General features: G+C 53.9%; 7 protein-coding genes across 7 annotated transcripts; 3 read left to right on the forward strand and 4 right to left on the reverse strand.

Annotated features, from left to right (window-relative positions):
* Positions 1 to 3,274: 3,274 nt before the first annotated feature.
* On the forward strand, positions 3,275 to 4,567 carry JN550_001099 (uncharacterized protein; the record flags this gene model as incomplete). The annotated part of the gene is made up of 3 exons (XM_049309308.1): positions 3,275 to 3,377; positions 3,491 to 3,583; positions 3,639 to 4,567. 3 exons carry the CDS (start codon positions 3,275 to 3,277, stop codon positions 4,565 to 4,567), a joined length of 1,125 nt encoding a protein of 374 aa, XP_049177005.1.
* Positions 4,568 to 4,934: 367 nt separating this feature from the next.
* JN550_001100 (uncharacterized protein) lies at positions 4,935 to 5,728 on the reverse strand (the record flags this gene model as incomplete). The annotated part of the gene is made up of 6 exons (XM_049309319.1): positions 4,935 to 5,033; positions 5,088 to 5,150; positions 5,214 to 5,301; positions 5,467 to 5,482; positions 5,553 to 5,584; positions 5,655 to 5,728. The coding sequence occupies 6 exons, from the start codon at positions 5,726 to 5,728 to the stop codon at positions 4,935 to 4,937; spliced, it is 372 nt and encodes a 123-aa protein (XP_049177006.1).
* A 962-nt stretch (positions 5,729 to 6,690) lies between these two features.
* On the reverse strand, positions 6,691 to 8,135 carry JN550_001101 (uncharacterized protein; the record flags this gene model as incomplete). The annotated part of the gene is made up of 5 exons (XM_049309330.1): positions 6,691 to 6,707; positions 6,774 to 6,879; positions 6,937 to 7,738; positions 7,801 to 8,016; positions 8,113 to 8,135. The coding sequence occupies 5 exons, from the start codon at positions 8,133 to 8,135 to the stop codon at positions 6,691 to 6,693; spliced, it is 1,164 nt and encodes a 387-aa protein (XP_049177007.1).
* A 533-nt stretch (positions 8,136 to 8,668) lies between these two features.
* JN550_001102 (uncharacterized protein) lies at positions 8,669 to 9,361 on the forward strand (the record flags this gene model as incomplete). The annotated part of the gene is made up of 2 exons (XM_049309341.1): positions 8,669 to 8,968; positions 9,026 to 9,361. The coding sequence occupies 2 exons, from the start codon at positions 8,669 to 8,671 to the stop codon at positions 9,359 to 9,361; spliced, it is 636 nt and encodes a 211-aa protein (XP_049177008.1).
* A 2,476-nt stretch (positions 9,362 to 11,837) lies between these two features.
* Positions 11,838 to 14,116, forward strand: JN550_001103 (uncharacterized protein; the record flags this gene model as incomplete). The annotated part of the gene is made up of 3 exons (XM_049309352.1): positions 11,838 to 12,052; positions 12,119 to 12,545; positions 12,602 to 14,116. 3 exons carry the CDS (start codon positions 11,838 to 11,840, stop codon positions 14,114 to 14,116), a joined length of 2,157 nt encoding a protein of 718 aa, XP_049177009.1.
* Positions 14,117 to 14,567: 451 nt separating this feature from the next.
* JN550_001104 (uncharacterized protein) lies at positions 14,568 to 16,298 on the reverse strand (the record flags this gene model as incomplete). Its single annotated transcript, XM_049309364.1, has 4 exons — positions 14,568 to 14,814; positions 14,883 to 15,024; positions 15,079 to 15,982; positions 16,044 to 16,298. 4 exons carry the CDS (start codon positions 16,296 to 16,298, stop codon positions 14,568 to 14,570), a joined length of 1,548 nt encoding a protein of 515 aa, XP_049177010.1.
* Positions 16,299 to 17,291: 993 nt separating this feature from the next.
* On the reverse strand, positions 17,292 to 20,476 carry JN550_001105 (uncharacterized protein; the record flags this gene model as incomplete). Its single annotated transcript, XM_049309375.1, has 3 exons — positions 17,292 to 19,188; positions 19,245 to 20,093; positions 20,142 to 20,476. The coding sequence occupies 3 exons, from the start codon at positions 20,474 to 20,476 to the stop codon at positions 17,292 to 17,294; spliced, it is 3,081 nt and encodes a 1,026-aa protein (XP_049177011.1).
* Between the last annotated feature and the right edge of the window lie 1,929 nt (positions 20,477 to 22,405).

Genomic DNA, 22,405 nt, shown 5'->3' on the forward strand with positions numbered 1-22,405 from the left:
GGACTTTTGGACCTCATCATCGCTCGACGACCAATCAGAGCCGCAGACGCACTGCTGACCGAGGTGGCAGACGCACTCAGCACCCAAGGAAACCTGCGATGTTCGAGCGCACTCGGGCAGTCCTGGACGCACTCATCTCGGTCTTTGACGAATGCCTCAATTGCGTCAAGGACGTCAACGCAAGAGTCGACTGCTCCGAATACCTCGGTAAAGCGTCGAGTGAATGCGCTCTCGCCAGTCTACCCGCCCAAGCAGCACGGTTGGTGGCTCCTCTCACAGAGTGTCCGCTTCGTCGACGTAGAAAGAAGCGTTGACTGATGGAGTCGCGAGAGGATGCAGAGGGCAGGGTTGTATATTTTAAGGGCACTCGAGCAGCACCCTGTGTGCTTTGCCTCGAAAGATAGCCAAAGCTCCTTCGGTTGCTGCCGCGATTGGGTTCCCATTTACCCCCGGGCAACTAAACAATCGTTGGCCAGGACAGGTCCCCAGTCGAGTGTTGATCTAACTATTACCCCGGATCAAGCGAAACAAAGTCACCCATAGGCGACGCAATCTGGGCCATAGGGCTGGCTCAAGTCGGGCCCGACTTGATGATTGAGGCAAGCTCGATTCTGGCTTTTTCGGATTCAACCAGAAGTCCTTCGCAGCGGCTGGTGCAGCGCCAAGCCGACACGGTGGAACCACCCACCCCACTGCCATCCATGGATCCCTGCCAAGACCATGTAGGACTTTGGTTAACAACCATGCTACGATGAAGGCTGCACTCTGCAGCAGGTTGTTGGCTGCAACCAAGAATTGGCAGCACCATCGAGTTTAGATAAGAAGTGCAACGTCCTCTTTGCCGTCCTCGAAAGCTCCCACCGCTCGACGTTTACCATTCCTTGGATAGACCCAGTGACCAGCCTATTGCACAAGTTTTGACCGGGCCTCTTTTCCCTTAGGGCAACCAGTTCGTCCCAAATTGGATAATGAACGAGGGCGGGCACCTTCGATTCTCTTAGTATTACGCGTACGCATGTTGATAGGCCCCAGAAGCCACGGTAATGTGAGCTTACATGCACAGTCCCATCGCTTACGGTTGCACAGAAGATGCGACCCTTCAACCTGCTCAATTTCTTTGCCTAGTCTAGTGCTAAACATTGTGAGATCATGAATGCCTCTCAATTCGGTCCCGCGTAGGAATGATAAAGGATTGCTGCGAATTCCAGGGACTGACACGCATAATGAGAGACACTTCATCAGCCGGACCAAAGCCTAGCTTTCTCGCGATAAGCCATCATTGGTTCTTCCCTTGAGGTATCTATGGACGTAGAATTGCCGGTCCGTGGGTTTATCGTTGCGCATCTGTCCCACTGCTCCCGGCCGAGGCAACAAACCAACCAACGGGTTGGCCGGTGCAGACACGGACCTGCCGGACTTCCCAACGTCCCGAACTTCATATGTTGGTGGCTGCACCTTGAGCACAGTAAGCATGATCATCGTTGATAGGCTTCACTGCATACTAGTGATTATGCGGAAACCCTCTTGGTGATGGCAGGTGCATGCTCCGCATACCCTTTTAAAGTAATCCCACTCGCAATCCGAAAACCACCTCCTCTGGCCGCTCGGCTCTAGGCTCGTTTCAAACAATGCACGCTGAGCTCACCTGTTCCAGCGGATGGGGACGGCCTGGGTGTCTCTCAATCCTCCGCTGCTCACCCCCAGAGCTTGATGGTTTCAGATTGACAGGCTCTAGGAAGGCGGTTGGGCCTATTAACTTACCCCAAACTCTCCCGCATGCACCTCAGATCTTTGCAAGTCCCCAGAATGGGGAACTAGTGGTTGGGTATGTGGGCGAATGAACGGTGCGAGAATACCCTTTGAATAACCTAACGACTTGGCAAGCCAACCATGCGCCGAGAGCACGAGACAAGCAGGCTTGGCACCATCGAGGGTTTGCACGATGAGACGAAAGAGACAAGGAAGGATCTGTTTATTGTGACATCGTTTCTGGGTATTGCCCCCCTCGGGTCCCGAAACAGATGCTGTAGTAGATAACCTGAATAGCTACCCTGCCACGACGGGGGCGCCCGTAAACAGACATGCCCCTGATACTGTCGAGATGGATCACGACTCATGGTGGGACGTCACAAGGGCCCGGGCTGCACAGCTGAACGTCCCATGCGGCGCGAGGGCGCTCACGATGTGGGCTAGCAGCAAACGATAGTCGACCGACCTTGGTGAAGCCAACGATGCAGAACTGCTGATAGCGAGTCTCGATTCCCTGCTTGCGGGCGCCTGTGGCGCCTACCTAATCGCCAACTCGTCCACGCGATTCGTCTAGACTTGCAGACCTTATCAGATAACCCCAAGGTCTACCAACTGGAAGCCAACCAGCCATCCGATGCAGTGCGTGCTCCTCGGCTGGGATGACATCTTCTGGAGGTGTTTCTCGACCCAGCCAGTGCCACATCGCAGAAGCGGTGGTTTGTAGAAGGGGGTGTGTCTATGCCCTTGCGCTTGGGTCCGGGCTGGTTGTAGGAGAAGGAGGAGGGGCGTCTAGGGGGGAGCGAACGCATAAGAGTATCTTGTCTACATGTGTCCATAGACGGACGGCACATGTGCCAGATGGTGCAGTTGGTCCCATCTTTCTGGCTGGCTGGGCTGGCTGCTCCAACGTCTCGAACGAATATGATCAGCCATATATCCACCCATTCCCAAGCAGCCGTCGTCGATCAACAGTCTCCTTGTCTGTTCCCATTTCGACCCGGTAAAAAGCCCTTGCTCGCGTCGTCGTCATCTCTCCTCTGGAAAGACCTATTTTAAATCCTTTTATGCTCCCCCAATTGTTGGCATATACTTGTTCAACTATCGTTGGTATACGTGTGCAGAATTTTTCTAACGATACTACGATATAATCAAATGGCAACCCTGGGAAATTAGACACACGAGCACTCTGTCAGCCTCAGAGTTCCATTCGGGATTTTAATCGTTTCCCCCCCTACACGCGCTCTACTCGCCAATTTTCAGGGTCCCCGTCCAGCCCCTCCTCTACTAGCCTCCCCCCAAAGCGCATCACTATTAATTGCAGGCTCACGTCACCCGGCCGCGTGCACCCTACCAGAAAAAAAAATATTCTGCGCGCATACAAGCGTTGTAAATTTGCCCTATACTGAGCCGCGGAAAGGGAACCAACAGCAGTTTTCCTTTTCACTCGCTCCTACCGTGGACTGCTGCAGGCTCTGCAAGTCTGCAAGTCACCGAACAACGCTGGCTGCCCACACACAATGCTCAGATGGCGCACGTGGTTAGGGAACTGGACTTGAGCCACCACTATGGCGGGCACGGGTCCATAGTGGACAAGATGAATGCAGTTCCTGGCCTCAAAACTAGTACTGGTGAGTCTTTTTTTGGTTGATTTCTGGAATTCCCCGAGTTCTCGTCTTCTTTTCTTGGCTTTCCGTACCGGCCAGTTCACCTGCAGACAAACTTTTGAAGGTTGTTGCTATAGTGGGGTTCGCGCCAGTTGGTGAAGTCACCTCGAAGACCTCCAGTGGTCAACAACGGGACGCAGTCACACGAGCTATTGGACACCCAATTGCTGGTAAAAACATCATCAATCGAAACAAGGGTGGCAGTTCGTACGGGAAACTATTCAGATTCTTCAGCCGAGGCCCCTAGACTGATCCTGTGCCCAACAGCATTCTTCACTTTCCTCCGCGCCAACCTCAACGTCAACCCGTCTGCAATGTCCTCGAATGCGAATACCCCAATGCTGGAGCCCTACCCCACGCATGCGCTGCCGCCACCCTCGCCATCCCCCCTGGTAACCGTCGACCCGCCCTCGCAGCCCGTCCCTGACGACCTGCCCGCGCTGTCCTGCGGTGTCGTGAACGCCGAGATCGACAAGGTTGATGCTCTGAACCTGGTGACGGACTCGATCGCCCAGCAGCGCCAGACCAGCTCGCTACACTTGGTCTTCCATCCTTACCTCGTCTCTGTCCTTGTTGTCAGCCTCGCGCTTGCGTTCCAGTACTCATGGCGCATGAAACGTGACCTGGGGCTCGCCCTGATGTTGCACAGCGGCGTTGTCATGACATATCTCCTTGGCATACGATTCGTGACAGGGCGGTACATTGTCGTTGCCGAAGCGATGAAATGGGACTGGATGGTGGGCGAGGACGGCGAGGAGGACACGGTGATCGGAGTGCGATTCGGGAAAGAGTTGATTGGGGCGCTGTTCTTGCGGCTTGAGCCGTCGCCGAACCTGACCGGGAAGAAGCGTACCCGTGCTTCGGCACTGAAAGGGGGCAAAGGTGTGATTCGAGCATGGACTGTAAAGTTGAAGTACAGGCATAAGGGCGTAGGCACAGATATGCTGCAGGAAGCTGTCAAGGTCACAAGGGAGAAGTGCGGCAAAGACGCCGCTGTCGGGTTCGCCCAGGAGCATGCAAATAGCGCGGTGGTGATGCCAGAGGCGTTCAACGGCCAGATGAGAAGGGGCGAGCAGAAGGCGGCGAAGGCATTGGAAGACGTGCTGGCCGAGTGGGAGGAGGTTCGGCGGCATAAGAGAGGGAACTCTAGGTAATTTGGCGTTGTGGATCCATCTTGAAGAGAGGCCTGGCATAGACAGGATAGATGGCGGTTGATACCCCGTTCTTTCGTTTCGCGATTTATTCAAGCGTCAGCTCAATATTTCAACCATGGAGTCGTGATCTTTCGTCTTCAGCGTCGCTTCAAAAGTGAACAAAATCGTATACGGTTCGTCATTGGGTATCTCGTGACAACGAAGCCCTGAAGCCAAGCCTTCAACTCCTCAGGTTATGTCCATACATGCCTAGTACTCCTTGCCGTTCATCATTTCCGAAAATAGCAGATCCCAGCAGTTGTTGCTCATGATTTCATACAATCCCTTCGTCCCTTGCGCGCTCTTGGTAATTCAGGTGTCGTGAGTTCTACACGACATGGCGGCGTTTGCCAGCTTGCTGTGCCATCTTGTAGCCATCGTCGAAGCCGTAGATGGGACGTCCCTTGCGCTTCAGTGAGTAAATGACCTAGAAAATGGTTAGTGATAAAATACTCCTTGGATCCCAGAAGGGTCAACACACATCGGTGACTGTCACGGTCTTCGCTCTACGATATTCCGTGTATGTCACACAGTCCTGAAGAATCTATCTCCAAGTTAGTCCAGACCCTCACAACAAAGGCTGAGCTCGAGGCATAGCAGAACGTACGTCCTTCAAGAACAGGTGGAGAGCATGACGGGTTTCCTCGTAGATGCCAGCCGAAATACGCTTCACACCACCGCGGCGTGCCAGGCGTCTGTTGTTGAGATCAGTTTCGTTAGAGCAAAGCAAAAGAGAAATCTGTATAGCAGATAAAAACAGTGACATGCAGGCTCAGGACAGCCGGGTGGCCCTTCTGGCACTGTCCTTGCAACCTTTCCGTCGTAACATATCATCGTGGGAAGGCGCACGAAGGACTTACCGAATGGCTCCCTTGGCTTATAGTTGAGCTTCGAGTTAATCGCAGTGCTCTGATCATCAGCAGCAGTGAGGACAATGTTCACTTACTGACGCCCTGGATGTTGTCTCGGAGAACCTTCCTGGGCTAGTGTCAGTCACGGAGTCTCGAGGATGGATATGTATCGCATTTCAAGTTGGACGATAGCTTACCTGTGGCGTTTGGCACCAGTCTTTCCGCCCATGCCATGGCCAAGGCCCTTGCCGCCTTTGCCGCGACCGGCCATAGCTGCAAATTTGGAACCAGACGCCACTGGAGCCATCACGTCTGTGGGTCTCGCACGAAGTTATTCGGAACACAGGAGGTCTATGGGGTTGCGGCAGATGGAAAGGCGCATCAAAACACCAAACTGCGTGGCGGGTTTGAAGAGGAGGAGTGGAGAGATTAGAAGTTGAGGATGTGGGATTTCTCAGGTGGAAGCCATCGCGGCATGCGAGGACCGATAACGTTGACTTGATGGCGACTGCTTCGAATTCACGATGGGCGCATAAGTCATAAGTATTGTGAGGGTGGGGAGGCGAAAGCTGAAATCCGGGGGGCAACCACAAACAGCGCTAAGCAGGAAGTGGACTAACTCGCCACTTATCGGCTGATAAGTAGCCGCGCTAGAGACGCGAAAGCACATGCATGCTCTTGCTGAGCAGGAAGGAGTACGAGCTGCTATTCGCTTGTACATAGTAACCCCGATCAGTGGATGGCAAAGGTATTCAAGGTACCTTAAGTGGTAAGCATGTTCTTATGCCCCGCCCAGCGCCAATAGTTTGGGAGACATCATCATCCTAATTAAATCATTCCACTTTGCGGTGTATTGGACTTTCCGCCCTCTTCCCACCCCGAGCGAAGGCCTAGGCCAACAGCTGAGCCTGACGCGATATGCAAAACGATTGTGTATATGTAATTATTCTGTTCATTACAAGGTCTTATCAAAAATCATCCTCTAGGTTGTAATTGCGTCCTTTCCTCCATGCAAACTGAATTCCCAAGCGAGCGATATGTCCCTCATGGCCTCTATAACGCCGTGACCCAATAGCCCAATGTACTCTCCCCAGTCAGACATCTTGGCAGGATCTTATATGAACGTGAAAAGGCATCGTGCCCGAGTGCCTGCGCTGTTCAAACCTGGACAGGTATGGTAGGTGGCACTTCGGGTTTTCGTGATGGTTTCGTCTCATTGCCATCATCTCTCTCCTAAGAGTGAGCGGCAGCTATAGAAAGTGTCGGTTAGTCCTGAGTTTGTGTAATGTAATCGTGGGGAGCTTAAGGGTTCTTACCGGTTTCCGTGCCTGAAATGAAGGTTGCTTCGCTGAACAGCTTGCCCTTCTCGGTGATGGTCTCGTCACCAATCTTCAACTTCAAGGTAAAGTCGGTAGGAGCGAACTACGAACGTGTTAACCATCACATCAATAATGTGTGTACTTGTAGGTGCGCAAATACCTGGTAGATGTAGGGCTTCGTGCCGGCAGCTCCAGCAACGATCTTCTTCACGAATGCGGGAACCTCGGCCATGACGTCAACACGGTCGATGCGCTTCTCAAAGGGTCCCTCGATGGCAGCTTCGACCGCCTTGCCATCCTTGGTCTTTCCAGTCCAAGTGAACTTTACCTCCTTGGGTTCTGGCCACTCGTTGTCCGAGTCGGGCTGGGTCTTCAGGTGCGCGGCGTCGCAGTCGGTGCCGGCGACAATGATCTCGCCATCCTTGGCGATGCCTCCTACGCTGATGACCGAGGTTCCATAGGACGGTGGTGTCGTGTACTGCATCAGGATAGCCGAGTAGGTTGGGCCCTGGAAGTCGACAAAGTTCCACTTGGCAGCAGCGTGATGCGGCTTCATGCCCTGGAGTGCGTGAATGAACAAGGCCTGGCCTTTGAAATCCACAGGTCCGTCCTTGGTCATCATGCTTCCTTCGGCGACGCAACGAGGCCAGAATGCGTGTCTCATAGTTCCCCACGGGTTCGACAGGTCGGTGCCGTACAAGGTCTTTCCGTCCTTTCCGGCGACAAAGCCGGGCGCGGCCTTGGTGACCTTGAGGTTGACGATGCAGCGCTGGTCAGTCATGGACTTGATGGTGTATGTGTTGCCATCGTCAGACAGCTCTACAGAGCAGTCCTTGGCGTGGAAGTTCAGCTTGTCGTCACTGAAGGAGTGCTCGTTCAGGGGGGTAGAGCACCAAAGGTGGGGCTTCGAACCATCTGGGTAGATGATCTTGGAGTTGAACTGGACCGTCGTTCGGATGCCGCTTCACGGAGGTTAGAGCGGTGTTGGCCGGGAAGGACGGGGCCGAGAGAGGTGGGAGCATACGCAACGTTACTATAGATGACCTGGGCAAGACCGATGTGGCCGCTCTCCGACATGAAGTAGAAACTCTGGGTCTCGACGGAGGTCGAGTCCTTGACCTCCCACTTCAAGTCGTCCCGCTTGAGCTCGGTGTAAGGGGTTGTCTTTGCATCTTCGGCGACCGATCGGATGGCAGAGGGCCCGTATATAGGCTCCTCCGTGCCAACGACGTTGGCTAAGCTGTGTTATCGAGCAGAAAGTCAGCCAAGTTGGCCCAGATTAGACGTGGGATGCGTTACGGGACGTTGGTCAGTCGTGATGGTGGGGCAGACATACGTTTGCTTGGCCCAGTTGAACATCTTCTTGAAGTGCGTCTTCCCTCCTATGGCGAATGTGGCCTCTGCAAAAAGTAGGATCTAGGACGGGGAGGGGTGCTATCTGTATGGATCTAAAGAGCGGTGATGTCTGAAGTGCCGGAAGGGGAATATATTGGATCTAGGGGAATTCTCTAGTTGGGAAACGAATCACGATGGCTGGCCGGCTAAGGCGAAAGAGCTCCAGTTAATGCAGAACGCGGAACAGAACGAGGGTCCTCTGAATGGAGGGGTGATTGGGTGACGTCCACTGATCAGCCACTGACCACGAGGCATGGCGCCCGCTGCTTTGGCTGCAATTGCGCTGCAAGGTTGGACTTGGGACTGACTAGCAGCCACAGCCAGCCCTGGAGCCCCTGGGTTTGCCTGGGTCTGGGGGGCTCCTCTGTACCTTAGGTAGGTGGCATCTGCCACTGACGACTTGCGCCGTGGTAAGTTTTGCGGCTTGTCCCGAAACGGGCAGCCGGGATCCAGGGCGCTCCGGCTCTAGCCTCTTTGAGGTCAGACTGGCAGCTGCAATGCAGTTGCTCCCCTGCCGCCGAAAATTGCAATCGGTCGCAGCTGTTGAGCCTCAAGAGCCATATCAATCAAGGTCCTCGATTTCAGGCTCGATCGACGCGACGAACTGCCCCGACGACACGCGCAACCGCAGCCCTGTGACCCCAGAGACCCCGGCCGACAAGATGTCGAAGCGAGGTGCTGCCGCCGGAGCGGACCAGATCGTGAAGCTCATCGTAGGCGCCGGTCAAGCAACACCCAGTCCACCCGTTGGTCCTGCGCTTGGTAGCAAAGGTGTCAAGTCAATGGACTTCTGCAAGGTGAGCCGTCTTCAGCGACTAGAAGTGCTGAGGATCCAGGACTGACGGCCGCCGCAGGAATTCAATGCGCGAACACAGCACATAAACCCCGGCACCCCCATGCCGACCCGAGTCACCGTCCGCGCCGACAGGACATTCCACTTCGACGTACGCACACCTCACACATCGTGGCTGTTAAAGAATGCCGCAGAGCTTCCGGTCGGAAAGAAGGGGAAGAGAAAGGGCGCCGCCAAGCCCGGCCAGGAGGTCGTCGGCAGCGTCACCCTCAAACACGTCTACGAGATTGCCAAGATCAAGCAGTCGGAGCTACGCCTGTCGGGTCTTTCTTTAGAGGGCCTGTGCAAGTCTATCATATACCAGGCCAAATCGATAGGCCTCAACGTCGTTGCATAGAGGGGTGGCAAGAGCGGGATCAGGCGCAAGAGTAGGAGCAGGAGCAGGAGCAGGCACGAGGAGCTCGTATGTGAGCTTGTGTACATAAGTGTTTATATTAGGGATTGTTCGACCACTTTGGAAGGCTACCAGGGATTTGCCACAAACGACAAAGGGTCTTCCTTCAAAATTTGAGCTGCTCGCGTTCGAGCATGCCCTGTAAGATATCACCAGATAATTACATTGGAAAAAACCTCTGACCACTCCAAACCCACTGTTCAGCCAAGCTCAGTGCCCAAGTACTTGAGTAGTTTCGCGAAACTGGCATGGAACCTGCTCGTATGTTAATCTGAACTGTAATTCGGGGCTTTGCGACATGGTGATAACCCGCTTGCAGCGACTTGCCAAGGCTCTCTGTTGCATATTTCCAATAGGTCAGACCTTAGGACCTCGACAACCATACACGTTGCCAAAGATTGACCCCTGGTACTCTTAACACTCTGTCCATTGGTACTCTTAACACTCTGTCCATTGGTACTCTTAACACTCTGTCCATTGGTACTCTTAACACTCTGTCCATTGGTACTCTTAACACTCTGTCCATTGGTACTCTTATACTCTGCCCACTGCATCTATCAGCCGGCTTCATGTCCTGATCGTAGCTATTAAGACGAGCTGCACATTGCACGGCGTGGGTGCTTGCTCAAGTAAATTCCTGCTGAAGTCAAGTGTTATCACCTTTGGGTCAAGGGCGTGCGTTCTGCCTACATAGGTAGACATAGACTTGTTTCTTCTATGGAGTACTTCAACTGCAACTTGGCAAACACCCTGTGAAATGATCGTGCAGTGCGTCGAGTCTGTCGTAGCGCAGGTTGTTGCGCAGGTTGTTGCGTTAGATGCTTTGGTCTGAGAAGCAATTGGCAGCCTCATTACTTCTATACTACGTGGAGTATCATAAACGGCTGAACAGCATATTTTACATGAATAGGACTAGTATAAGGCTTGAAAATACGCAGTAATAAGTATGTTGTCACATCTCTGAGACGCTGTGGGAGTTCCGGGTCGAGACTCTCGAATGCCGTTGACCAAGCCCTGATAATGGGACGACACTCTCCTTTTTCGAGTTTCGCGGTCGATGTTGCAGCGTGTACGATAAGGGCAACCTCGGCGGTGGTTGCACGCACCCAAGGCGACGGGAACCCCGTCACTATCCGTGTTCGGATTGGTTCATTGATCAGCCTTTCCCAATGATCTGTTGCACAAATCTCGCATGGCATTGTTGGCGGCCCGTAGGACTCGGGATTTTCTCAGCGGCCTCAACTGGTCAGGTTTCGTTTATGCAATGCAGGACAACTGGCATATTGCCACGTCCAGTAGCTGGGCAGACCTGGACTCCCATATCGCTCAACGTCGAGGCAGGGGCAATTGTTTCTGTTCGTGTGTGGTCGACCCGGTGGCACATGTCGAACTTATTGACCTCAGCCAGGAGTTGCAGTGTTGGGTGCGATTGTTCATGACCGATTAACAGGTAGCCACTTGTCTGATCTCAGGCTACACCGTAGACGCTGGCGGATTCCGTGTAGGCGGCTAGGTACGCCGGGGTATTTTGCCTGGGCCCGCGGGACCATCTGATGTCGCCTGGAAGATGCCATCCATGCTTGCCATGGGTGGTCCTTAGCGCCCTGGGCTGGCGCTGGGGTGCTGGGGTGGGGTTCTGACTGCGAGTCATCCCTGCTACACAAATTGAATGGTAGCATTGCCGCTGCTGGACCCCGTGTCTCCAGGAAATTTATTACGTTGCCGACAGACATCCATGAGTCTGCCACAAGGGGAGGGGGAAAAAAACACATGCTTGACCGCGGGATGACCACGCGAGGCCGTCTTATCACGCTCATTGCTTCTTCGACCGGACTGTTGGGTAGTCAATGCCCCCGTCGGTGAATCTGGTGACCGGTCAGCTACGCGTCCGGGACTGGCTGCTTGGGATTTCTTTCGGAATTGGGGCGAATGGGCAGCCTTCTCATTTGGAACCCATCTAACGGCATGCCCCGCTGAGGTCTTGTCGCGATACATGTTGAACATCGGCCCTGATTTTAGAACTACCCGACATCCAGACCGCCGCCTCCTTTTCCTGATTCTGATCACCCCCAATTCATTGCCGGCATGAACACTTGCGCCGACTGAGAGAACCCGTGTGGCCCTCTGGTGATTCAATTTGCTTCTATGATATCCACGAGGAATGCGCGCGACTCATAGACCCTCGACTTTCATCTGACCCGAGATACCTGGAGAAGCCGCCGTGACGTCAGCTCACCCTGCTTACCAGCAACCCGTGATCAACTCAAGACTGCTAGCTGTAGGAGTCCAGCCGCCGAATTGCTGGGAGAGCTTGTGCTGTTGTCCAGGTAGCTCATTGGCCCTGGAGCTACGTATTGCTGGCCTCTGAAGTCTGGCATCTCCCAGGTTCTCCAGGCAAGCGACATCGTCGACCTCCACCATGTCGAGTCCCGGCCCCGATCAAGCGGGGGCCGTTGTCAGCGATGCCGCCGGTGGCAAAGCTGGATTTATACCGCTTGTGACAGTCGTCGACTTCCACCATGCCAGAGGACCCGAAGTCGAGAAGTGGTTTGGGGTGCCGGAGGGAACAGATCCTGCGGCGGACTGGGATTGGACTCTGCTGCCATTCATGGCTCTCAGTGATGGCGCACATGCGTAAGTCTTGAGACTGTATATTGCACTTGGCTATGTCGGGCCGCTGACAACAGTCTATTCCGACAGTTCGACAGAGGACTTCTCCTATTTTACATTGCTGCGACCAGCTCAGGGCGACACCCCGGCGACCTCCCTTTTCGGCATATCCTGCACCCGACAAATGGACGCTTCGCAACTCCTTAATAGACCGGCTGACGTTACCCGATCGACCGTACAAAAAGCCGTCGTGGTCATTGCGGATAGCCCGCAGTACTTCGGGATGCTAAGGGAGCGCCTCTCCATGGTGACCAGCGCCTGGTTTGCGCAGCGTGAATTTACCGACTGCGAGATCCTGCAACACTTTCAGGAAAGCTTGAAGGAAGAAAAGGAGCGAGGTCAGCTGAATGAGGAAGAAGATCGGGATCAATACTTGGGCATGAGTCTGCGCGAGCTGGTTCGCGAGTTCCGGTGGCAGACTCTGGTCCTGCTCAAGTGTTGTCTGCTGCAACCAAAGGTAAAGTCACGCAGCATCACAATCAAATTCAGCAGACAGATCACTAATAGTCGCAGATGCTTTTCTTCGGCTCACGATGCGAGCGGCTATGCATGATGCAATTCTCTCTCATCTCTCTGATTCCAGGACTTCTGAGAAACCTCCAAGATTGTGCCGGCCCAGAACTGGATGAATACAATAAGAATCTGAGCCAACCAACCAGCCTCAGAACGAGCGATCGGAACTCTCTGCTCTCATATATGGGCCTACCCCTCCAGATATTTGGCAAGGGCAGTTTATTTGGCCCGTATACGCCGCTGCAGCAGCTTGATATACTCGCCGATTTTGGTACCAAATCGTACATAGTCGGAAGCACTAATTCGCTTCTTCTGCAGCAAAAGGACCGCTACAGCGATATTTTGATCAACTTGGATGACGACACGATCAACATTACATCTTCGTCACTGCGTTCTGCGCTTGCGTTGTCTGCTAGCGATCGCCGTTGGATTGACTTCATCACACAGGAGGTTAACGACACCTGGGACGAGAAGAATCCGGGGCGGCCAAATCACATGGGGTACCGTGGTAGTGAGGAATTCATTAGGCTGCAGTTCGAAGAATACCTTCTTTCTCTGATTTCATCAGTCAAGTATCATAATCACCTCAAGAAAACAGCTGGGAACTCCAAGGCCGCATTGCCCCATATCGAAGGCGATCCGTCGACGGACTTCAGCGCTGAGTGGGTGGAGTACTGGAAAAAGACGGAAAATTACCGGATCTGGGACGCGCACACCGACTCACTTCTCTTCGACATCGTGGAACCTAAGCACCCATGTGCCGGCGGATTGACTGTCGACGATGTCCAGCGCCGAATCCAGCAGCAAGTACAGGACTTGCACCTTGATGAACGGTTCGCTGCTGGTCGCGAGGTTCTGGGCCGCAACGCCGCCGCCGCTCGTGAAAAGGCTAGCACCATGTTCAACAAATTCTACGCCGACATGGAGGCAATGCGTGAAGCGCAGCGGAAAAGAGCCGACGAAGCAAGAGCTGCCCCTGGAGGAACACAGAAACCCGGTTCCACTGTACCCAATGTGGATCTTGTAAAGGCGCAACAGACAATGAACTCAGTCGGCGCGAAAGCAGGGGCGTACATCGGTTCGTGGGCTGCATGGGCTGGCGAACGCCGGAAACAGGCGTGGAGCTCCAAGTCCAGCAACGGCGGTGGAAGCGGCAGCACTGGCGGGGGTTGGGGTTTCGGCGGCAGTAGGAAATCAAGGACCAGCAGCGAAAAGACTGGGAGTGCAGCGAGCAGCCCTGGCCTAGGCTCCCCGGGATTTCCGTCCAACGAGAAATATCAGGCTCTGGGTATCCGAGCTTCGGCAGACGGGAGCGAAAAGGATGCCAATGACAGACCACCGACACAGCATAGCTTCAGCGAGAGTGTGCTGGATGGCGTGGGATCTGAAGGTTCGTCCAGTCCCGCATGTCCAAAGGGACCAACGCGACCCTTGTCACCGTCTAGCATCACATCCAAGGACGCACAACCCGGGGATGCGAAGGGCATAGATGCAGTTGTCTCCGATAAACCGTGACCAGATGTGGACAGGATGACTTTAAACATGAATAATAAATCGGCCGATATACCCGGGCCATACATGCTTATGTGCAGCGTTGCGTCGTGATACTTGAAACAGAGTGATTTCTGGGTTATACGGCCGTTCGAAGTTGAAGCCACTGAAGCTCTCTACATAGAAGAATATCCTACTACCAACTTGATCAACGGCCATGATGCCGAATGACCTTCTTATCACGCCCCATGGCCTAGGACGTGCAAAGTTTGACAAGCTGCACGACTCTCAAGTGCTCCCATCCTGTCATTACAATTGATTCGCTAGACCGTTGCTGGCCCCGAATCCATCCGAACATGACGCATTCACATATCTGTATATTTATTTTCGTCCCCTCACTCCTAGCCACGGCAGCTCCCAGCACCTCGCTTGTGCCATGGTGAGCTGACGTCCGGGTGTATGCTGCTCCTACGTCTCAGAGCTCATGGCTGTGTAGAATATGGGCAAGATCCACCTCAGGGCCGAGGAAAAGCTCAATCTCAACGTCGTCGTCGACATCGTCCTCAACACCCTCGTCCTGCTCCGGGTCGTAGTCGGCATCTGCGAGCTCAATCTCTTGGTACTCGTCCAGGAAGGCCTGGTGCTCATGAGACCCGTGGGTAACCTTGTCCGACGTCTTCCAGAAGGCAGTCGGACCAGCAGGGCCGCGTGGATCGTAATCTCTGTTGCGCATTTTCAATATCAAATCTCGTTACCTCTATAATCGGAAGAAAGCTCAGCAGAAACTTACTTGTCGAACCAGTGGCCCACCACACCTTTGGCACTCTTGACGCCGCCGATCTGAACGCTCTCGCTCCGCCACCTCTCTTGCCCGTTGAATACGGAGAAGGTCGTCCACCGGACCTCGCCCTCTCTTGTTAACCTCACAGTTCCTGTACTACTGGTTAGCAGGCCCCTGATTAAAAAACAAAAGGCGCGGAACGCACCTTTGATTTCGACCGTACCTCGGAGATCCGAATTTGCGTTCTCGTCCCAGCTGTCGTCCAGCGACCGGGAGATGCCCTTGAAATGAACCACCGGTAATGCTTGGCCATCTTCCGGTCCTGGCGGCTCGACCTTTGTCACGGATATCTTCATGAGGATCAGCCTGGTCGCCTCGCCATAGTGGATAGCCCTGCGGGGGATGTTTGACGGCAACTCATTCTCCGGGTTAAAGTTGAAATTGAAAAAGTCCGTATAGTCCAGAAAGCAAACAACCCTCAACCAAGTCCCTGTAACGCCATACGGGTCCTCAAGCTCATTTTCGTCCTTCTCACGCTCCAGAACCGGGAGGGGCATATACGAATTAGGCCATACCCCAGCAAAGGGGACGTCCCAGAAGTTTTTGCAGATGGGGAAGACATTAAGTCCCAAACGACTGAGGTTGGCTCCCAGGACTAACATGATAGCCTCGACCTTCTCCCAGTCCGTTCTATCCGAGCCGTCGTCCATGAACGGGCCCCACCGAGTCTTCGCGGTATACTGCCTCAGGTCGTAGACCTTGGAGCAGGCGAAGGGGGACATCTTGCCTTGCCGCGTGTCGTGCGAGCTCCGGTGTAAGTGCAGCAGCGGCACGCCGTACAGGCAGTGAAGCTTCGCACTCTGCTGGTGCTCCACCTTGGGTGGAGAGGAAAAGGACGCATGCGGCGGCAGCTCGCCGCGCGCGCGCTCGTAGATGAACGAACGTTCCAGAAAGGCGTTCTGGTTCCTGGGGTCGCTGAACAGCTCGGTGAGCAATGCCGCGTTGCGCGACAGGGCGTGCGTCGCCGAGTTGCTGGCCCTTTCCCCCTGCGACGAGGCATTCTTGAGGAACTGGTTCACCGTCTCATAGACAAACGACAGCTCGTCTCTCTGCGTCCAGTGTGAGTTTCAACAGTAGCAGTCCTCTCTATTGCAATACAGCTCAACGCACCTTATCCTCGACCCCTGGACGGCGGCACACAACCTGCAGCCGCACGACGTCCTTTAGGATCTGTTCCCAATCAACGTCGTCACGCGGGGGGTTATCAAAGTGTGCGGTATACACATCCTTGAATAGCATGGGGTTGCCCCTAATAGCATAGTGGAAGGACTTGCAAACACGAGGAATCCATGCGAGATCGGGCGGGTCCACGAAGCGGAAGACGTTGTGGATGATCTCCGGAGGCAACTCCGTGACCAGAACCATCTTGCGTAGCCCAGGCTCGCGTGCTTTGCTGATGAGGTCTCACGGTTTACAGGTCAACAGAGATAAGCTGAGCGGCACACATCACCTAACGGCAGAGTATTACAGATGCCCGATGAGGACTGAAGATGTCGGGGGAGGTGCGATGATAAAACCCCCGGGTCCAATGACACGATAATAATACGAAGCTCGGCATGGATAGGTCGGGATGGGTTTCAAAGTGGAGGCGGGGTTCGGCGGGATGGGATATGTCAACTTAACTGGCTGGGCGAGGACGGTCCGAAGCCACCATGGAGATAACTACGGTGCGTCTGACGCAAGAGAGTCTGGGGTGTGGACGGTCGGACTTAACGACACTTTCCGGCGTTTCGCTGCATGGACATCTCATCCTGCCATCCAAAAGCCGACATGTCCAAATACCGCCTACATTTTCGCGCTTAGCTGTTCCAAGTGAGAATGATAATTATTGGCTGACCGACGACCATGAGGAAGAGAGGAGCTGGGCTTTCCGACAGCCACTTTCATGACGATGTCACCGACTGAGGGTAACTGCTTTGACAAAGTTTCCAGGGCGCATCAATGGGGAGCTGAGCTCTCCACCCCCACCTCTACCCGCGGACGAGGAACATGTTCACTATTGATGACATGAAGGCTTATTCGTCACTACGGTCGCCCAAGCAAGCTCCTTCTGATGCATGGATTAATACTCCAAAGGGAGAGAAAGCCATCTGAGGGCCGATCGACGGGCATCGTCTGCAATGTGAAACTGATACTTTTTAACAAATCCACGCTTCTAAAAAGTAACGCCACGCCTCGATCCCAGGGCGCGTTGGGGGGTATATAGGGTCAGACAGAAGTGTAGATACAAGACGGAATACAACATATGTATATGGACAAGTAGAAAAGATAACTTTTGTGCCTTTCCTCCATTCCACACATTGTCCAGGCCAGACCACGCTGAGAACTTACATGTCCGTACAGATGTACATATCAAGATCAGACCATGGTGGAGCCAGTATTCAAATGGATGCAGTTACTTAAGAGGATTGCGCCCTCGTGAAGGAGCTCCCAACGACTTGTCTCAAACGAATCTTTGAGCACAAGCAATAATGCTGTGTTGTGGTTTACCCCCTTCATGAGCTTCAAGTCTTCGGGGGTCGGTATAGCGCCAAACTTATGCAAGTAATCTCTCATGTGTTCGATTTTCTCTTGGGGCGTCGTGGGCAAAGAAGCAGCCGGACACGGCCCTTCAAGGGCAAATCCATAACACCAGACAACTAGTGTTGCAAAGTAGAGAACCCAAGGCCGGTTGAGAAGCACGTCGTCGCGGGCCACATAGGGTTCGCCTGGCTTGTAACCGCCAGAACCCGACCCAGTCTCATCGGCTAACAAGACGGAAGCCAAGAACTTGAGGGCATACCACGTGGCATCACGTGCCTTTGCTGTCGGCGCCCAGTTATCTTTCATCCTTCTCTGGGCACTGCTGAGGTCTTGGTTGCCGATCGCGCGGCCGAGAAGTCTTTTTGCACGAGCGAATATCTGGCAGTCGACTATATCGACGTGCATCGCCATGTGTGCCAGGTGATGCAAGACTGTGCGGCTCTCAAACACAACATTGGCGTTACTCCTTGTCTGATTGCCATACGGGTCTGTGATAATGTCGGAGCGCTGCAAGGACTTGTCGAAATCTGTCTTCCAGGAATCGAAGGCTCTGGTCAACGTGCTGCGCCACTTGTCGCGACCTCCAAGTGCCTGCGTCACTCCTCCGCCTAACGAGCTCACTTGTAGATCCCGCTGGTTCATGTGCCAGCTCACACTCAGCAAGCCCGCCATGAGGATCTGTCGGCCGAATGAGTTAGTGTGCACTTCCTGCCCATTGAGCGTTCTTTTCAGCCCTTCCAGAAACGAGATAGGTTTGATCCCATTAGACATCAGATTCGCTTCAATACGTCCAACCTCGGCCCCACTGGTGGCTTTCCACAATTGATCCTCACACGGCAGAGGCAGACGCATTTCGTGGGCTACCATAACTGTAGAGTGGCCGAACATGGTTGCATGTACCGAATCGACAAGGAATGCCGCAAACGCAGCCCGTCTTGTAGATTCGTTTGTGATCCAGTGGTTCCACCATTCATCGGGTGTGTTCGCAAGCCCCGAGGTTGAAGAATGTCTTGAGCCATTTTTCTCCTCGCGAGAGTGCGGAGGCGAGTCCAGGGCGGATTTGCCAATCAGCGACCTTCCTCTACGCATGAGAGTGATGGTGGTCGCGTGATGAATATGTGCACGTTCGTGTAGCTCTCGGGTCGAGTACATCTTCTCATAGAGCTCCAGTAACAGCAAAGCTTGGAAAACCCAAAGCTTGGCTGGGGGACGACTGCTGACGTCCATGAATACCTCCCATCTGACATGCCAAGCCAGGAAATTGGAAAGCTGTGCGCCCGCTCTGGTTACCTTATGCCCGTGTGTCCTGTCCAGGCAAGATGCGCCGATTGCCATGACCGAAAGCAACAAGAGGTTTGGTGTCTTGTCTGGCGAGAAGGTCGGCTTGTGCAATATGGGTATCTGATCACTGAAATGCACCCAATAAGAGCTAATGTAAGCTTGCATCATTTTGCGGCTCAACATGTGCTGTTCATCGCTGCGGTCGCCCTCGAGCATGTTGTCTCTTTGGCGTTCAACAGGAGCGTGGTCGTTCTCGTGGAAGCGTTCTTTGATGAAGTCGAAGATCTCTTGACTCTTCTCCTCAGAAAGTAACGATTCGGGCAAGTTTTGATCCAGAAGGTTAGTGACAGACATGACTTGTTGGGGTTGATTCGATGGTGGGAAGTAGCCAAGAGACACGCCATCAGTCCCGTAATAGGTCATGTTGTACTGGGATTGGTAGTCACCATAGCTATTCGCCATTAGTCATCAGTCCTCGATTCAGGTCTTGAACATATAGCAACATACTTGGAATATTGATTCTGCGCTAGAACGTGGCCGACAGAAGGAGAACCGTCTGGATTTGTTGTGTTGAACAGGTAGGCAACGAAGTCTTCCGGGATCGAGATATATGGAGACTTGTTGAGCACACCATCAGTACCAAAAACGGGAATCGTGGTCTGTGTTGCCATCTGGTCTAAGAGCATCATCTCTCCCGACGCCTGTTGATGAGCTGATTCGTTATATTCGTTATTCGTCGTGGCCGTGGTGGCTGCCCCATATGTTTGGCTTGATTCTCTCGACACACCAGTTGGCGAAGTAGTGGCGAAGTCGGAGGGTGGCAGTGTGAAAGGAGGAAAGTGCTGTTGCGAAACATACGGCCCCGTTGGGGCTTGCTGAGGGGTGTTTGCTTGTTGGTTGTGATAGCCACCATGATGCGTCGACACAGGTGATAGCACCCCATACGAGGAAACGTTGGTCTGAACCGATGGGCGGGGATGGCCAGCTGGCGACTGGTGCGCCTGGCGATGGTTCACAGCATTGCCATAGCCAGTGTCTTGGGGGAGGAAACCGTCTACCCCGTGAGCAGGGCCGGCGTGGGGATACATGGGAGGTGTAGCAGATATAGGCGTGTAAGGACTGGCTCCGGGGCCGCCAGGCCTCGGAAACCCGGATCCTGGTCGATTGGCTTCTGGCGATATCGATCCGGAAGTTGTATGATGGCTCATAGAGTCCTTCCGACTCAGCGCTGAACCTTTAGCAGTGTGACGATCCATATGACGATTTCGTAGATCTTGCCGGACGAACGTTCGTGTGCAGTCAGGAAAGGTACAGTGGTAGATCATCTTAGGCGTATGGTTGAGCTGATGGCGATAACTTCACGCTGGTTAGTCTCGGTCAGCGGAGACGGTCAATTTAACTCACAGGTGCTCGGCCCTTGAATAGCTTTTCCCGCACCCCTCGTGAGGACATTCGAATTTCTTGTCGAGTCCTTTCCGACTCCGTCTGCGTTTTCTCGTAGGGCCCCCATCATCATTAGAGGAATGCTCGTTCTTAGCTTCAAGTTCGCCGTCTGCATCCTGTTCATTGTCGCTCTTGTCTTTAGACTCATCGTCATCGACGTGGTGGCGGGGACGCCCTCGTTCGGGTCCGTCTGACTGAGGAGTTACCCCTTGCTTTTGAGCCATCATAGGCGAAGCTCGTGCAACGGGCAAGGCGGGTTTGATCTCGCCAGGCTGTACTGCGACGAGGGATGACATAATCCATACAATGTCTCTCGGCCCAAGACTTCCCGGCAGGATGAAGGAGCTTGCAGTTGGACTTTAAACCGCGCGGCCCGGGGTTCAGTATAAATAGTTCAAGCTCTGGAAGAATGGGTTCTAGAGTTTCCAAGGAACGCTATACGTCTATAACGTTGTCTCAAATCCGCCGGAGACGTGAAGGTCGCGTTCCACAGGTCGACGTCCAGCTGTTACACGGCAGCGCCACCAAATACGTTGACCGGGGAGCGTTGCCAGGTACACGGAGGAAAGTCTTCAGTCTACTAATTCGGTGACTCCAGCTAATGGTGATCTCGAGAAGTAACAGCGAAATTCACCCCAGTCCAGTTAACGGAGTTGCGAACACATGGCCGGCACAACACGGCAGGCCCGCACGGGACTATGCACCGAAGATAGCTTGGCAGCGCAGTGCGATGCCACTGTTGAAGAGGGTAACGTCGCTCAATGTGTCCGCGACTATGTGTTGCTATCAGTGAGGCCTAGATTGATGAACAGAGCTCGTTAGTCAGGGTGCGCAAAGAAGACAAAGGATGACGAGCGCTCGCTGATCTGAGGCGATCCACGGATGCCAATCTGTACTTTGGACGCGCATGGGAGAGGAAGGAAAAATGGAAGCTAGCGACTCTGAGCGGGGATGTGGAATCGGACGTGGGTTGGATGCGGGATGCGGGTGCTCAAGCGACCTGTAGCATCAATGCCATTCTTGGGAACCGGGCCATACATTGATGAATCTATGTAGAGACATGGGTTCCAAAGACCAGGGTCCAGGACTGCGCCAACGAAGTACCTAGGCAAGCATGCCTCTCAACGCAGGAGACGAGATCGCGCTGGCTAGGTTTTCTCCAGCCCGGCATAAAGCTGTTCTCGTTCTGCTTTGTCTAAGCAGCTCAAATGCGTGGTTTTGAACAAGACGGCAGATGCCTTCTATCGCTCGAGGGCGTTGAGACAAGGAGTTCTGGCGATTTGACCTGGGCAGTCCTTCGGTCTCTGGTTGGAGGGACAAAGAAAGTAGGCATGCATCGACGGCGCAAGATAGCAGACATGAAAGAAAGACAGAGTACCGCAGGCGTTCTGTCCGTGCAACGCTTGCGTGTTCAAACGTACCGTGCCGGTCAATGGATAATATGGATAGTGGACAGCGGCGGCTCAGAAGATGGCGTGTCTTATCAGGCTTGATCAATCAATGCCCAGGGCAGTCCAGTCGTGACTGCGGGTAAAACGACGGCGTAGATAGCCCAGGGAGACGGGAGGACGGGAGGGCTCGCAACGGGGTTGCACGAAACTTGATACAAGAAAAGATTATAGTATTGACAGCGGCTCCAAGAATGGGGTTCAACCGGTCCCGTGGTTCTAGGTTGAAATGGAGACTCGGATCGCGCGTGGTGCAGTGCTCTGGCTGCCGTGGGTCGAAAGTCAAAGCGAACCTGGAGAAATAGACTCGCACGATTGACCACGCGTGGGGGGCTATTGGGTCTTAAGGCACTGCGGGCTGCGGTAAGCCGCGACGATCCAACCCATGCCCATGAGACCTGTGGGAGGGAAAAGGCTGAGTGTTAAGCCGACGTCTCCTCCTCCCCGTCCCCCCGGCCAGCCAGGGCGTGCGTGGAACGAGGGAATTGCAGGTAAACCTTGACGATGCACATACGACGGGACCGTGCGATTCTCGCTACCAGTGGCAATTATAATAATGCCGCAGCTGAGCGCTCGTCGCCTTGCGAGTCCACAAGAGGAGGAAGCCCGGCGTCGGTTGCTTTTTCTTGTATTCACTTGCTGTCCGCGATGTCCTTTCCTGACTGACACTAAGTACCTTAGCACAGGGAGGTCGGGAACTAATCAAAATACAGGGTACGAGGATGCGATAATAGCGCCCGTCGATTAGAGGAAGTCTCGTTTCCCCAGGCTAGCGTG

This window comes from Neoarthrinium moseri (assembly GCF_022829205.1).
Source record: "Neoarthrinium moseri strain CBS 164.80 chromosome Unknown scaffold2_Wmoseri_CBS_16480, whole genome shotgun sequence".
NCBI classification, from domain to species: Eukaryota; Fungi; Ascomycota; class Sordariomycetes; order Amphisphaeriales; family Apiosporaceae; genus Neoarthrinium; species Neoarthrinium moseri.